Source organism: Carettochelys insculpta, chromosome 7, assembly GCF_033958435.1.
Source record: "Carettochelys insculpta isolate YL-2023 chromosome 7, ASM3395843v1, whole genome shotgun sequence".
Classification (NCBI taxonomy): Eukaryota; Metazoa; Chordata; order Testudines; family Carettochelyidae; genus Carettochelys; species Carettochelys insculpta.
The window spans coordinates 60,664,823-60,682,418 of NC_134143.1; the positions used below are offsets into that span (position 1 = coordinate 60,664,823).

At 45.0% G+C, this 17,596-nt stretch overlaps 1 protein-coding gene across 1 annotated transcript in view; it reads right to left on the reverse strand.

The window, feature by feature from the left end:
* Positions 1-17,596, reverse strand: part of ENO4 (enolase 4) — a 46,408-nt gene that overhangs the window by 13,818 nt on the left and 14,994 nt on the right. Inside the window, exons 5-7 of the mRNA XM_074999075.1 lie at positions 13,538-13,704; positions 13,126-13,263; positions 10,713-10,778 (exon numbers count right to left, since the gene is read on the reverse strand). Coding sequence (XP_074855176.1) covers positions 10,713-10,778; positions 13,126-13,263; positions 13,538-13,704 — 371 coding nt within the window. The remainder of the gene's footprint in view (positions 1-10,712; positions 10,779-13,125; positions 13,264-13,537; positions 13,705-17,596) is intronic.

Genomic DNA, 17,596 nt, shown 5'->3' on the forward strand with positions numbered 1-17,596 from the left:
ATAATACCTTTTACTGGACCAACTTCTGTTGGTGAGACAGATAGGCTTTCGAGTGTACATAGAAAGCCCCTTCAGGGAATTGTTCTTAACTACAGGCATATGTACTGATAATCTCAGACCATCAGGCTCCCTGTCTCCATGTAGAGCCTTTTGTACTACAAATCCATTTGTGAGCGCTCTGTCCCAAAATGAAATTTGGGGTATGTCTATGCTTGGGAATAAAGTCATGCATTAATCATTTTTTAAACACTCGATTTTACGAAGGTGAATTTGAGTGTCCACACCTGCTCACAAAGTGGACTTAGTGTATCCCCATTAAATTGCCTACTTTGACTGTGGCAGCAGTGCATTGTGGGCACCTATCCAACAGTTCCTGCAGCCCCATTGCATTTTGGGTTCTGTGCCAGTGTCTGTGGGGACAAAAAGGTGCCAAAAGTGGTTCAGGGTGTCTGATGTCCTCATCCCACAGCCCCTTTCCCTCACTTCCCTGTTTGGGAAAAAAAAAAAAGGGCCAAGGAAATTTTTCATTGCCTGCCACATGCCATTACAAAGCATAACATGGATCCACAGATGCTTCACTCTTTGGCACAGTGTTTTCTGATGACTTCCCACACTGTGATTCAGTATATTCTGAGTGTAATGCCCCTGGAGGATGAGCACTTTGAGGTGGGGTGGGGCTGGGCATTTCTGCATGTGTTGAGCTTGGAAGACGAGGAATCCAGAGTAGGTGGCTGAAATGGATGAATTGTAAACCCTCAAGAGCAGGTTCTGTAGGCACAAAACCAGATCAGCCTGGTGGGAATGCATCATTTTGCAAGCATAGGACAATCAGCAACGGCTGCAGAACTTCCGCAGGCATAAGGCCTCTTTCATGGAATTGCTATCTCCTGCCTTGGAGCACAGTGACACCAAAATGAGACCTGCTTTGACAGGTCACATGTATGTGGCAATTGCTCTGTGGAAGTTTGCAATGCCAGACAGCAACTGGACAGTGGGAAATCAATTTGGAGTAGGCAAATCTACGGGGTGGGGTGGGTCTGTTGTCATCCAGGTAGCCAAAGCGATCACTAACCTTCACCTATGAAAGACAGTGACTCTGGAGAATGTGCAGGACATAGTGGATGGTTTTGGTGCCATGGGATTCCCTAACTGCAGTAGGGCCAGAGATGGAATGCACATCCCCATCCTGGCACTAGATCACTTGGCCTCAGAGTACATAAACCACAAGGGATACTGCTCTAAGATATTGCAGGTGTTGGTGAATCACAAAAGTCATTTCACTGCCATCAACATGGAATGGTCAGGAACAGTGCATGACACATTATATCATTAGGAATTCTGTCCTGTTTAGAAGGCTCCAGAGTGGTATATTCTTCCCAGACCAGAAAAATCAACACTGGGGGATGTGGAAATGCACATAGTGAGTCTTGGTGACCCTTCCTTAACCCCTCAGGCACCCCGGACCCCAGTAAGGAGCTCCTCAACTATAGGCTGAGCAGGTGTAGAATGGCAGTAGAATATGCCTTTGGCTGTTTAAAAGCCAGGTTCAGGTGCCTTTTGACCTTCTTAGCCCTCAGTGAAGAAGACATTACCCTTGTTGTTGGGGCCTGCTGTATTCTTCATAACATTTGTGAGACAAAGGAAGAGATGTTCATGCCAGCATGGGGGTGGGGGGCAGAGGCAGATCTCCTGGCCAGTAATTATCAGCAACTGGATACAAAGGTGATCAGGAGAGCACAAAGAGATGCAGTGAAAATCAGGGATGCCATGAACACCAAGTTTATGAATGAGTGTGCAGGAACCTGACTCTCCTGGCATTAACTAGAAGTTCCACTCCCCCCACCTATGCCATTTGTTTGGACTTTATGAAACTGCCTTCATGTGATACCACCACACCCAACCCCAAAGCATGGACGCCAAAGCGTTAACTAATAAAACTTTCTTTTTCTGACCTACAGTGTTTTTATTTAGGGGGGCCCTAATGGCAGAGTGATGTGTATAGAACAAAACAAAAGGATAATCAAGTCATGTTTGGTGGAATCGTATCTTTCTGCTGGTCAGTGATTCCTTGGGAGTGGAATGCAGGTATCTCTGTGACCTTCCCCCTCCTGTTCTGGGGCCCTAACAATTGGAGGGGACTGAATATGTGAAGGGAGGTCTGAAATGGGGAGGCATGGACTGACCATGGCATAGAAAGCCCTGACCATGGGAGACGACTGAATAAGGAAAGGGAGGTATGGAAGGGGGCACGTATTGCAAAGGGGGTGCAGAGTTAGTTCTTTCAAGTACTGATTCCATTATCTCTGTCTGACTGGCTATTAGGACCAGAACTTTAGTAGGATTGTCCAGTATTTTAGGCTGATTTGCCATCGTCTGTCTTCTCCATTCTTTCATGTCCTAGCTGTCCAGGTAAGCCTCCACTCATTCTTTTCCTGCTCTTCAAAGTGTTCAGCAACAAGCTCCTGCCTGCTCTTCTTCCTCCTATGCATTTGGGGTAATCTCACTTTTGGGGGTAGAGGGGGGAACACCAGTCCTCGTACTCCTGCTTGCAAGGTCAACTCCTGTTTTAAAAAAACATGTCGAAATATTAAGCACATTGCCAAAAGCAACATTTTTACCTTTACTGAGAACAATGAGTATACTGACAGAATGCATGGCTGTCTCTCTCTATGGAAGAACATATGGCCCTGGCAAGGTCACTCTGCGGACTCTTAAGGCTGATGAATGCATGAATCCAACCAGAAGGATTCAAGTTCTTCTGAAGCTGAAGTTTACCTTGAAGACAATGGTAAGCTATCTTCAGTTCACAGGAAAAAATAATGTGGAAGCGCCCCATCTGCTGTTTGGATGAGGCATGCTACTGAGCCCTGAGGGTTGTTCTGCATGTCCGACCACTCATCAGCCCAGGTGGGTAAGGCACTTTCTGTGGGTCCAATTGCCTTCCAGCCTAGGGGCGGAGGGGGAGAGCTTGCCATGTTGGCTTCTTAAAGCAGTACCTTGACTTAAAACAAGGCTGCAGGAGTTAAAAAAGTATTAAAAATCACTGCAGGCATGCACATGAACCAGGGCAGGATCCAATCGCCCACCAGCTGGGAATGGGGGAACTTGCTGCATGGGCTTCTTAAAGCAGAGCCTTGATTTAAAAGCAAGCTGAAGGAGTTTAAAAAGCATTAAAAGTCACTACAGGCACGCACATGAACCATAGCAGTGTCCAATCACCTGCCAGCCCAGGAATGTGGTGGAGGGAGGGAAGGGTTGTGACAGAGGTCTGATCGCCCACCATCACTGGGAGGATGTGGAAGGCTTGCTGCACCGTGATTTAAAAGCCAGTCAGGCTACATGAGTTTTGGTCTATGCTGGCTCACAAGCAAAAAAATCATTAAAAGTCACTGCAGTGATTCATGAAACTTCCCATGCGTTCTAGGCTGCCAAAGGTGACATCAGCCTCCTCAGAATAAGAAAAAAGGAATAAGGAAAGAATGCTTGTGCTGTCGGAGTACTAGGCTGGAAAATATGCAAGAATGCTCTTTGGTGCCATGATTCCAAATTACTTACTGGTGGCTTGGTGTGGTAAGGTGTCTTACTGTAGAAGTAGGAATAAGTCAGGTCTCTCCAAAAATCTCATGAGGAGAATCCAAAAGTGCCTGTCTAAGAGCTTCAGTGAGCTATTCAAACAGGATCAGCTCTCCATCACCAGAAATATTAACAAACTGTTCTAAGGGAAATGGGCATAGACCCACCCCACCATGATTGCACCATACTATCATCAGAAATAAACATACATACTCACCAGAAATGCCCTCTCCAGAATCCTGGTTTGCCTCCAAAACCTCCTGGGATGAAGGAATGGGCTCCAAGTTGAGAAACAGCTCCTGGCTTGCAGAATCAGTTTCTGCACTGGACTACATCCCACTGTTGTCCACCTCTTCCTCATCCACTATCTCTGACCCTACTTCATCCTTCTTGCTGCTATCAAAACAAAAAGCAGTCAAGTAGCACTTTAAAGACTAGCAAAATAGTTTATTAGGTGAGCTTTCGTGGGACAGACCCACTTCTTCAGACCATAGCCAGACCAGAACAGACTCAATATTTATTTGTATAATAAATATAGTTATATAATATTTCTGGTCTGGCTATGGTCTGAAGAAGTGCATCTGTCCCACAAAAGCTCACCTAATAAACTATTTTGCTCATCTTTAAAGTGCTAGTTGACTGCTTTTTGTTTTGATAGTGTATAGACTAGCACGGCTTACTCTCTGTTAGTATTCTTCTTGCTGCTGTTAGAGGTCTGTTGAGCAACATATACTGAGGAGTCCAGACATTTTTGGAGAGAAGAGGTTGGGTCTGTCCCCAGAGTAACATGCAGCTCATCATAATAGCAGCATTTTTGGGAAGATGACCCAGACTGACCATTAGCTTCTTTAGTCTTTTTGGTAAGACTGACTAAGCACCTTGATTTTAATACAACATTGCTGAGCACCCCGGTGTACTGTCGCTGAATCATGCCTTGTACTGTCATGGCATAAATGTCAGCATTCTTTTGCTGTTTTTGAGCTGCTTGAGGACAGATTTTCCCCCCTGGTTCCCAACAGTGAGAAGGTCATGGATAGCCTGATTGCTCCATGCTGGGGCTCTTTTGTGACTCCGTGAACTCACAGCTAGTAGTTATGCTGCAGAGGTGTGCTCCTGACATCTGCTCACTGTGCTGGCCAGATATGTAAGAAAATTAAGGCAAAATTTCTAGACTGATGACTACTGCTTCCTGTCACCTACTTCCTGCTCACATGGGCCATGTCTACACAGCTCCCTCCCTTCCCGAAGGGGCATGGTAATGAGCATAGGGGAATATTCAAATGAGGCACAGACTTAAATATCTCACACCTCATTTGCATAGTCCCATGAGCTTTCACTTCCAGACGTTACAGAGCTGTGTAGCTAGGGCCCTTCTGGAAGAACCCCCCTGCTTCCAAAAAAACCCCTTATTCCTGAAACATTCAAGGGAGGCAGGTCCAAGAGCTTAAGCTCCAGTCCAAGCCCAAACATTTATACCAGAGGTACAAGGCTCTTACACTGAGCCCTACAAGCCTGAGTCAGCTGACACAGGCCAACCACTCTATTTTAACTGCAGTGCAAACATATCCTAAGTCAATGGAAAAATTCTTCCAAAAGCCTCACTACTACTTGATGGAACGGAATAATTACAGTGAGAGACGAAAACTTCACTGTAACAGTTATCAGTACTATGTGGCTACTGCACCACAATGTTGAAGCTGTGCTGTCCTATTTGACACCAGTCTAGGGCGACCATATCTGATGTGTAACCAAGCCAACTGACACCAGTCTAGGGCGACCATATCTCCCTGTCCCAAATATGGGGGCGGGAGGGGCAGCTCCTTCTGGCTCCACAAAGCCCCAGGGAGCTGGGAAGAAAGCGGCAGCTGTCAGCCCTCACCCAGAGCCCTGGGGAAGCAGCAGCTGGTGGCCTGCCCCAAGATCCCTGGGGAAGCAGCAGCCCTAGCCTGACCCACAGAAGCAGCTGCTGCTGGCCCGTCACGGGAGCCCAGGGAAGAAGCAGTCGCTGACGCTCCCCAGACCTGGGAAAGCAGCAGCTGCCAGCCCGTCCCAGGGAAGCAGCAGGGTGTAGTAGCTGTCCATGCTCCGCCTGCATCCCTGAGGCTCGGGGAAGTGACTCCCACCAGCAGCTGCATCTCTACAGCTGCTGGCGGAAAAGGTCAGCCAGGGAGGGCCCAAATAAGGGACAATTAGTCCCTTTTAAAAAATAAGTAGGGATGCCTTTTTGGTGTTCCATATACAGGACCATCCTGCCTAATTCGGGACAGATGGTCACCCTACTCCAGTCTCTTATTTCATCCTTGTGATCTGTTGTTTAAGTAAAGCAAATAAGTAGTATAAACATGATCTGCCCTGGAAAACATACTGCTTGAATCAGAATGTAATAAGGACTCGGTCTTGAGCTGATATACACTAATAGACTTTGTGTTATATATAGACACAAACAAACAAAACAAACAGTTCCTTATATGGATGATTTAATTTACTAAAACAAACTCCTCCAAATACTATATGATCAAATTGTATCTTGACATTTCATGCATTATTGGGCTTTATATACTGTACAGCCTACTCTTAAAAATACCATCAACGCTTTAGCTTAAAAATGAAAGAATCAGATAAAAAAAAACTCTATTAAGCAAAAGCCCCCAAACTTGATTTTAATTATTTATAATACCTAAATAGAAGCTTGACCACACAATTTTCTACTTGTCTCCTGGAGTTTCTTAGCTTTTTTTTGTTGGCGGGGGCGGGGGGAAGTGGGAGGGAGGAGAAGGGTGTTCTTAGCTAATATAATCCAAAAATCATTTCGTATTAGATGATACAAAATGCCTGTGTCTACACTTGGGCAAAATTTAAAAATGGCCATGCTAATGGCCAAATTGGAGAATACTAAAGAGACACTGAAATGAATATTCAGCACCTTATTAGCATGCTGCTGCCGTGGCACTTCAAAAGTTCATTTCAGTGCCTCGTTAGTATTCTCTGATTTGGCCATTAGCATGGCCATTTCGAAGTTTTGCCCAAGTGTAGACATAGCCAATGTGTAATATCTGGAATTTAGAAGTCTTGACTTTGACCTTTAAAAGGGACAATATAAATGAACATTTTATAATGCAGAATATTTGGGCTTCCCATTGTTCATCGTAATCTTGTGGAAGCTTAAATTTAAAATCTGTTTTCTTACCGGAGCTTTTTTTCACTGCACTATGCATACTGCCTTTTATACTGTCTGTTAGCTGTGCATTCAACTGTTGGCATTGAAGTAAAAGTAATGAAGCAATGGTTTTTTTTGGGGAAATCCAAGAATTAGTTATTTCAGGGAGAGAAAAGGAAAAACAAGTGGTGAACAAACTTTGATCTCATAAACTTACGTGTATTGCTTTAGGTTAGTAAACATTATTTTGGAAACCACAGAAAAAGAGTATTCTATGTATAACAGAGTATAAAGTACTAGTATTGTTTTATTACACAAGAACTCATCTCCCAAATATTCATTTAAATGAAGAATGTGCATTGCTGGTTTTTTTCTAGAGGCTTTTCACTTCCTGTCACAACTGCATATATATACTCCCAAAAGTGTGGCTCTTACACACACGAAGAGTAAGTAGAGTCCCAATCCTTCAAAAATGTATGCACACATTTAACTTTAAACACTTCTGTCAATCATCCTATTCACTTCAGCAGAACTGTTTTGTGTGTAACTTTAAATGTCTCTGCAGCATTAGGGTTATTTCTTTTATACTGTACTTGTGTTGCAATATGGTTCCTTCTAACTCCAGATTTTCTTGTAAAAATAATGGAATAGCTATTTGTCTCATGTTTGTGAAAATGTTCTAGTCTACATTTCTGATTAAAGTTCAGTGTCACCAAATGTGTGTGTAACAGAGAAGGAGCGTGCATGATAGAAAGAGATGGAAAAGGACATTGTTAATGCACTTAAATTAGCCTGGCTCATGCCCTTCCAGAACACTGAGTTCAGTGAAACTAAAACTTCTGAAAGACAGGAAACAGAGTTATGATAAACTTCCCCTAGAGCTGGCAATGATCACTGGAATTTAGCTGAATGCACTCTGGTTGCATACATTGAGCTAAGTGTAGCTGTACTAAGTGGTGGAGGAATAAACTGCAGCAGCTTGGAAGAACTGTGATTTTGATATATGTTATCAAAGGAGAAATGTGACTGGTGCCTTGAGGTTCCAATCAGCATCAATTCAATACAGCATTGTGTAGGTTACATCAGTAGCAGGGCAGTATCATCTTCTTACCGTTGTTAGTAGAGAGGTGGGATATGAAAGAACTCTGTGGATTTAATGTTGGATGGGGAAAGTACAGGTTTAGGTGGTATCCTATATACAAGCGTGAAAGAGTTGTAAAAGTGTGTGCAGTGTTTGTTAAATTTTACAAGTGTGATATTCTGGCAGGGAGGAAGCACAGTATCTGAGCACAGGCTCAGTCCAGGTAGCACTTGGGAATGTTTGCGTTAGGGGCACCACTCAGAGGCTACGGCTACACTACATTCCCCTTCTGGAAGGGGAATGAAAATGTGGCTGATAGGAAATGCAAATAAAGCACAGATTTACAAAGCTCGTGCTTCATTTGCATAACTGTGCAGGATCTCACTTCTGGAAGAGCTATTTTCGAAAGTCAAAACAGCTGTGTGGAAGGGGTTCATTTGAAAGAAAACCCTGTTTTCGAAAGCACCCTTCTTCCTGAAAAAAGAAAAAAAAAGAGGACAAAGGGTCTTTTCAAACCTTGTCCACATGGCTTTTTTGGCTTTCAAAAACAGCTCTTCTGGAAGTAAGGTCCTGCGCCATTATGCAAATGAAACACAAGATTTGTAAATCTGCGCTTCATTTGCATTTCCGATCGGCCACATTTGCATTCCTCTTCTGAAAGGGCAATGTAGTGTAGCCACGGCCATAGACAGCAGAATTAAGGCTGCAAAGGCATTTAACTGAACTCTTACTGGTTTTTAGATATCTGAATTTTGCGGAACTCAATCTTCTGGAAGGGCACGAGATATTATCAGGCAACCTTAACTCTGTGTTAACCAAGTTTATTATCATTTTCTCAGTTTTTAAACAGAGCAATATTCATTGGTAGATTTTATTGTTAATTCAGACACTTGTAACTCTCACCTATATTTGGAACTGTTATGCTACTGTGGCTAGGTAATAATAAAAAAGCCCTAGATTTATGGAGTGCTTCTCCTCAGTAGACCTTAAAGAACTTTATTTCATTATCCCCATTTTATAGATGGGAAACTGAGAAACAGAGAGGAGAAATGACTTGCCCAAGTTTCCCAGCAGGCCAGTGGCAGAGCACTAGGAACACTCCCAGTCCAACAGTCTTTCCATTACATCATACAATTGCAATGTTTTTACTCAGTGCTCCTCCCCACATTCTGTATATTTTATTGTAGCAGAATAGAGATGATGTACTTTGAAATGTTTGTAATGTGTAGTTGCTACCAGGGGCAGTTATAAACTCATCCATGGTCTATGTCCACAAACCCTGACAGTTTTAATACACTTTAAGAATGGAAGAGAGAGGTGTGTTTCACTCCTTCTTCACCTTCTATCCCACCTCTCCTCACAACATATAAGCCTTTCCACTAACCTTTCCATGTCCTCCTTTCCCTTACTTTCTAACCCCATACCAACCCACCCCATCCCTCATGCCATTAAAAGTTGGCATTTCAGAAGCCAGTAATGTATAAGAAATTGCTTCCTTCTGTCTCCTGCTCTGTGCTGCTGCACGCACATATCACAGGTAGCAGCTTAGTGGAAAGGCTGCCCACTACTTTAGTTATATAGGTCAGGATGGACTGAACTGGGTTCCTCATTCCCACCACCCATCCCAAGCTGGGGCTTTGCCTTTGCTTCAGTCAGGCTCCCATAGCCATGCCCCAAGTCCAACTAATCTGACCCTCCTTGCAAACTGGGCTCCCTCCATCACATGCTCTGGCTAGCCCTGGCCTTCCTCACCCACTCCACACTTACCTAAGGTGCACCTTAACTGCCCATTTTCTGGATTTCAGGAAGAGAGGCTCAGACACCCAAAGATGAACAGGGTCTCTCAGATTCCAGAACACATAGCCAGAAGGTAGGGGAACTCTGATTCCCGCTAGGTACACAGTTCCACCATAACCCAGCATGTACACAGAAGGGCTGACAAGCCACCACCTTCCTAAACCTACAACTTCTTCCGCTACCCCTCATATTCTCTAACTCCTCCTTGTCTTTTCCCTTCTCACCCTGCACAGTCCCTACCCTCATGTCCTTACTTGAATCCCTAAGCTCTCTTCCTGTCCCTCCACCCATTTTCATTTATCTCCCATCCCCATAATACCTCAACCCCCTCTTCCTTTGTTATAGCTTGCTCTTGCATCCATCAGCCTGTTCCTCCCCATGAGCATTCATTCGCATGTCTAACTTACTTTCTTTTCAAAAATAGTTACAGACCCTTCTAATTATTCTGCTATATTTAGAATGCCTATCTCAAAAAACACCCATGAGAGAGGCAGCTTTTTCACAAATGTTACCGTTCATTCTGCCCAAGATTACAAACTTCACAATTGCTAGAATCTGTGGACTTCATAAAATGCTATCTTTTGATTTTACCTTTCTGGGGACTGTATCTCAGCAATACCTTTGTCAAATGGCCCCAAATTTGGATCAATGAGCTTATATCACCACCCTATTAAGCAAACCAAATTTCAAGACAATCTAATTACCCTACAGATTTTAGAGCACTTAGAATAGTGAAGCTTTAATCAGAAAGCTGGCCTTATATATAGTAGAACTATTGTTCTGCTATAATATGTGTACAATATGTAGGTGAGTGATATAAATGCATTTGCTATACTGTGCCTGGGGTGACCAGACAGCAAGTGGAGGTGTGGGGAGATACAACTGTATACATAAGCAAAATCCCTAATATTGAGATGGTCCTGATAATATTTGGACAGCTGGTCACCCCAATGCCACAAAATTGATAGAAATGAAATACAAGGCCTATTTTTCAATATACATAGGCAACAGATATGAATGTCAAATAATATATTTTCTGCTCAGTATTAGAGATGCCATATGAAGTATATCCACAGTATTAGCTCCACAAATTATTTTTCTTACCCCTTTGCCTACAGGATCCAGTAATCTCATCACTTGTTTCTGAATATCCAGAAGCCTTTCAATACCCTTTAAAATAAATAACAGTCATCCAAAACAGAATTATTTTGCATTAAGCATGTAAATAAAAACATGGAAACATTTTCTTTTATTTTTAAGAAATGTAAATCCCAATGCTCACGATTCAATGCAAATTTTTATTTTGTAGGTCTGATTAGCACAAAGAAAACATCACAGGCTATCCATAGCCTTCTGATTGGGTCAAGCTGTCCAATGACAGACAGTCAGCAGCAGTGGATCTAGCACCAAGAATTCCTTATCTTGCTGAATGGTAACAGGCAGACAGATGCCCTGTCACCCCTAAGAACCCTACTGCAACTAAAAACCAGCAAACCCTTTAGTCTGAAGCCCAGGGTTCTGCAACCTGCAGCTCCAGAGCTGCATGCGGCTCTTTAAGGACTTCTTTGTTGTTCCCAACGCTATAATAACCAAGTAAAAAACCAAAAAACAAAAACCCCCAAAAACCTTCCTGGTTATTTTTGATAAACAGTGAACATCTACAAGCCCAAAAAATGAACAAATTATATCTAAATAGCAAACGATATGTGATCTCAGAACGTTGGATAACTCCTGCTGGAGTCCTCCACATAGAGAGAAGGTTCAGGAGTGAATCAGGAAAGCAGTGGTACAAACACACACTTGAGGTGTGAGGAAATACAATATGTAAAAAGTTTGCGAACATTCTGCAGTAAGTATATGTTGCATTACAAATCTTTGTGTGCGCACTGTTCTTAAAATAGGTGTTACAAAAAGTATGGTTTGATGTTATTTATTAAGGACTGACATGCATTGTGGCTCTTGAATTATTGAGTTTTTTACCAAATTGGAAAAAATGGCTCTTCTTGCTATTTTGGTTGCCGATCTCTTGTCTAGCCCATAAGATCTAAGAAGAAGAGAAAAGCTAAATGACTGCCCCAAGCCTCAAAACAGTGATGCAGGCACTAAGAAATAAGGCCACCTATCTGTGCTCTAGCCCCTAACACATAACTTTAGCTCAGGAGATGTGCTAGAAGAAGGAGTCCTCATTATGTAGGATACCAGGCCTGTTGGGGAGATGATATTTAGGTACCAAATATCATCTGTATATTGCCCATGCTGACTAATCAGCATTTTCCTAGATCTATCTAGGGAAAAGCTTGTCTATATGGGGATACTCTGATAAATTAATCTGAATTAATTTTAAATTGGGATGGTTGAAATGCATTAAATCCCTGTGTGGATGCTCTTATTCAGAATTAAAATGGCCTAAATTTGGTTTAGCATAATTCACTTCCAAAGTGAACTGGGCTAAAGTGAATTAAGGCCACTTTCCTTCTGAATCAAACCTCCACGAAGGGTTTTAATGCAGTTTAACTAACCTTTTCACACTTTTAGTTAATTTGGATTAATTTTTCTGAGTCCTAGCCCTTTGAAATTAACATATGAGCACCTCACAGACATTTATCTTTTTATCATCCACAGCTGTGTGAAGTAGGAAAGTACTGTGATCTCCATTTTACAAGCAAGGAATGGAGGAACAGAGAGTTTAAGGTCACACAGGACAACTGTAACAGTCAGACACAGAACCCCAATCTTGAGTCATAGGCTACTAATTAACCACTAGCCCTGAATTAAGGAAAAGATTAACCATCCCTTCATACATCTGTGCCTTCATATTATGTTAATCATGCCTATAAATGTTTACTAGTGGAAGAAGAGGTCATAGTACACTATACTTACTACTATATGTTGTAACAAAGAATCTCTCACTCCCACCTCAAGTAACCAGGAGGCATTATGCCTCCGAAAGGCACAATATCTATAACTCCACCAATAGGATAAAGTGACCTTTATAAAAAAGCTTTAACATAGGCATTGTGTGTGAATATATATTCTTTAATGCCACATACAGTTAAGCAAATATGATATTTACCCTGCATGCTCTTATCCATTCTTCTTGCCCCTTTAATGGATATCTGTTCCTCTTTCTACATTGTTTAATTTAAAAATACTGTTCCCAAAGATTTTGTATCTTATTGTGTATTTTTCTTGGCGATCATCCTTTTACTAAGTTCTATGCACCGACTGATATTATGATTTATTACCTCTGAATGGCAAGTTACATTTTATTCGAGCCTATTATATGCTTTCATTGTATTGCAAAACTCAGCTGCTGCTTTTAATTGAATTGATTTCAGTGATCCACTTGACATTTATACTTTATATTTGGAGAGCTGCACAATAACATTTTCTTAAAGAAGCTTTGGTCTCACCCATGAATAGAAATTTAAAAATCACTTTTGGGGGCTGTATCTGAAAGGTATGAGGTCAATATATCATGTCATAAAATTAATGTGAAAATAGTAGTATACTGTACTTGTTTAACTGTTAACTCTGTGGGTGGTATGAGCATCACTTCTTTCATTAACTTCAGTTTTCCAGATGATGATTTTCCACAGCTCAATAGAGTGACCATTGGTAGTGGCACAGGTAATTCCGTAGGCAAATCCTGAAACTGAGAAAAGTCTTGTGAAAATAAGACTGTTTCTTATTTTTTACCCAAATGATTTCTTGTTTATTTTCATTCCAGACCTGATCCAACGCCCACTGAAATGTGTGCAAAATTCCCTCAATTGACCTCAATGAGTTTTGGATTATGTCATATATAAGGAATCATCTGACAATGGATATCAAACTATACAGCTTTTCATTGAACATTCCTGAAGTACACAACTGTGGAACAATGTCTACAACTGAGACAAAATGAAAAAGAAAATATTGACAAGTACCTGATTTTTCATCAATGCAAGATACAAATACAAAGGTGTATTGTTAACCGTGGCACCAGTTTTAGCAACAGCAAGTGATAATCCCGCAATGGCTATGCTGCCACAGAGCACTGGTTCAGTGGGTCCTGCAGGTGGGATTGGTTTCTCTGTAATGGAAGTCTTCTTTCCTAAATGATTAAGAATATTGACTAAATGTTTTCTTGATTTGAAATTCAGTTGTATACCTATACTACATCAGCATCCTAAAAATAAGTCAAATATTGACATTTAAATATCATGCATATTAATTGATGGACTAATACTATCTTAAGAATCTTAAGTATTAATTTGATGGCTATTTCAATTAATCAAACAATGTTTATTGTATCTGAAGTCCTCATCACTTGGGATTATCTTGATCTCCAAGTGCACAGCGCATTCCACCCTTCTGATTTTAAATCCCTCTTCAAAACTCACTTCCTTCAGCTTTTAACCACTGATCTCTATATCTTATCTTTTGCCCTTCTCTGTATTCAGATGCAATAATCTTACAGCTCAAGCTCCATACATAAAGCATGCTTTGCATGTTATTTGTTGTAAACCTCATCCTTCCCTTTCTTTCTTGATCTCATAATTTTCTGCATTTATCTAGTTTGCATTATAAGCTGATTGAGACAAAGTGCACCTTCTGTTTTCTGCAAAGCAACATGTACATTATGAAGAAAAATATAGCACCCTTAAGCTCTGAGCTGAAGAGACCAAATTTTCAGTGTTCTAAATCCACAGTCTGAGTTAGATTTCTCAAAAATGATCTGCATCCAACATATCTCCTGTGAAAATCTTATAGTTTATTTTGGTACCTAAAATACATGCGCCTTTGAAAGTCTGACCCTTCATCTAAACATCAGAGAACAACTTTCAGTAACAAAATACAAATGTAACAGAGTACACTTATAGGTACACTTCTTAAGTGAAGATTCACTCAAATAGGACCTTAAGGCTACATGGACTTAACAGTGTTATTTCAAAATAAGCCATTATGGAATAGCTATTCCAGGATAGCTTATTTCAAAATAACATAGCTACACACAAGAATGCATTTGCAAATAGCACCCAGCTATTTCGAAATAGCATGTCCAGACATATAGTGCCTAATTTGAAATAATGCCATTGGACTCCATTTATGACTTATTTTGAAATAGTGCTATTCCGTCTCTTAAGAGTGCGCTATTTTGCAACAGCTACTTCTCCTGCAATGAGTTTCACAAAATTCAAAGCACCTGCTGTTTTGAATTTATTTCAAAATAGCATGTGCGTAGTATAAATATTCACAAAGTTATTTTGAGATAACAACTGTTACTCAAAAGCCGCGTGTACACTAGCCGGCTATTTCGAAATAGCTGTGCCAACTTTGAAATAGCGCCCGCCGCATCTACACGTGCCGAGTGCTATTTCGAAGTTGAAATCGACGTAAGGCGGCGAGACGTCGAAGTCGCTATCCTCATCAAGAGATGGGAATAGTGCCCTACTTTGACGTTGAACGTCGAAGTAGGGCACATGTAGACGATCTGCATCCCGCAACATCGAAATAGCGGCGCCCTCCATGGCAGCCATCAGCTGAGAGGTTGAAAGACGCTCTCTCCAGCCCTTGAGCTCTATGGTCGCTGCATGCAGCAGCCCCTTAAAGCTCCCTGCCCTCTGAGTTCCTGTGCAGGAAGCTGAGAGCTCGTGCAGGCAGCAGCACAGCCACGTGCACAGCCTGCACATCCTCAGCAGCCCCAACCCACCACCCTGCACCCCATGGCATCCAGCCAGCCCCCCAAGTGCCCACAGGGCACCCCCCACCAAGGGGACCCAGGGCTCCCAGCCTGCCAGCCAGCGGGGGAAGAGGCAACGGGGCCCCTCCTGGACGGAGGCCGAGATCCGGGACCTGCTGGGGCTCTGGGGCAAGGAGGAGGTGCTCCAGGTAATGGGGAGCAAGAGGCGGAACGTGGATGCGTTCGCTTGGCTGGCCGAGGGCCTGGCTGCCCGGGGTCACCCTGCCCACACTCCTGACCACATCAGGAGTAAGGTAAAGGAGCTGCGGCAGGGTTACGCCCGGGCCCGGGACACAGCCAGCTGATCTGGGGCCACCCCCACCGCTTGCCCCTTTTACAGGGAGCTCAGGGACATCCTGGGCCCCCGGTACACCTCCTCCCCGCCAGCCACCCTTGAGACCTCGGGCGACGAGCCCCAGCAGGCCCTGGAGACGGAGTCCACCCTGGAGGCCAGCCCTGCACCCCAGGGGCCTCACCAGGAGTCCACCCCTGGGACACCAGAGGAGGAGGAGGCGGCCTCCAGTGACAGGGGGCTGCTGATAGACCTCCCCTCCCGCAGCTCCAGCAGGGTGTCCGCCCAATGGGTGTCCCCTGACCGTGGGAGCGGACCGTCAGGTATATACCCCCCTGGTACACACCCCCGGGGTTAAGGGGCGGGGACAAGAGACATGACCAGGGCCCTCCACACACCCAGATGACCATGGCCCTGAGGACAGCAGTGGCATGTCTCTCAGAAGAGTCCATCAGCCCCTGCCCCCCAGCAGGACAGCACCATGCCCCATCCCTGGGGATGGGGGTAGTGGAACCTAGGGTCCCCCGGGGGGGGGTTGGACACCCATCATCATCATCAGCATCCCCAGGGGAGGAGGATGGGGAACCAGCAGCAGAGGGGTGGGGGTACAAGGGCCACGGGTCAGAGCCCAGACTAACGGCTGTCTCCACTCTTCTTCCCCCCTCTGTTCCACAGCTGCACCATCGGAGGGCCTGGAGAGCACCGGCGCGGCATCTGTGGTCCCGGAGAGCCCACTGGGGCCATCGCAGCAGGCCAGGCCCTCAGCGGAGCACGGACCAGCCCCAGGACGAGCCCGACAACGGCAGAGCCATCTGCGGGCGTCCACGGACCCCCAGCTGCTCGCCACCCTCCAGCGTGAGCTGGAGGTGTCCGAGCGGCGCCTGCAGGTGGAGGAGCGGCGGCTCCATCTCCAGGAACGAGCGCTGGCCTGGCGCCAGGAGGCTTGGGGGGCCTTCATGCGCACCTTCGAGGACATCGCGCAGCATTTGGCGCCCCCCCCCCCCCGCCGCTCCGCCCACCGCTCCGCCTGCCGTCCCTCCACCATCAGCTGTCCTGGGGCCTGCCACCAAGGGGGACCATGGGCCTCCGGACTCCGCCCGGCCCTATCTGTCGGTTCTCCCAGCCCCCACCCAGCCTCCCCAAGGCCTCCGGCCGAGACGTGGGTCGCGCCCCCCAACACCAGGTGCAGGACAATAGGGGGTGCATGGCCGAGGATGTTGCCCCCCAAGGCCCCCTCCTGCCCCCTCCTTTGGACATATTCCCCCCATCTTTGTAAATAGTTTTTGTTCTACCCGTTTTGTACCTGCCCCCCCATGTATAAAGTTTCCCCCTTCTTCTGTTAATAATTAATACAGGTTGCACAGTTTTGTTTAAAAAAAGTTCCATTTATTGCACAGAAGTGTGGGGAGGTGTGTGCTCTCGGGTTCTCTGTGGTGTGGGCGTGGGGGCAGGGAGTGTTGTGGAGGATGGGGGTGTGCAGTGGGTGGCTCACCTGCAGCTGGCCCTGCCAGCGTTCACCCTGCAGCCTGGTCAAAATGGGTCCGCAGGGCCTCCTGGACCCGGATCCCCTCAGGGTCGACCTGGCGACTGGGGGCAGCGGGTGGCTGGACATCGGCCCTGCCAGCCTCCACAGCCTAGCCCTGGAAGACGGCCTCTCCCTTGCTCTCCACCAGGTTGTGGAGTGTGCTGCACGTGCCCACAACCTGGGGGATGCTGGGGAGGCCTGCATCCAGGCGGGTGAGGAGACACCTCCAGCGCCCTTTGAGGCGGCCGAAAGTACGCTCGACCACCTGGCGCGCATGGTTCAAGCATATGTTGAACCACTCCTGGCTGGCTGTGACATGGCCCGTGTAAGGGTGCATGAGCCAGGGCCAGAGGGGGTACGCCGCATCTGCGACAACGCAGAGGGGCACGGTGGTGTCCCCCAACGGGATCTCCCGCTGGCGGATGTAGGTCCCCACCTCCAGCTGG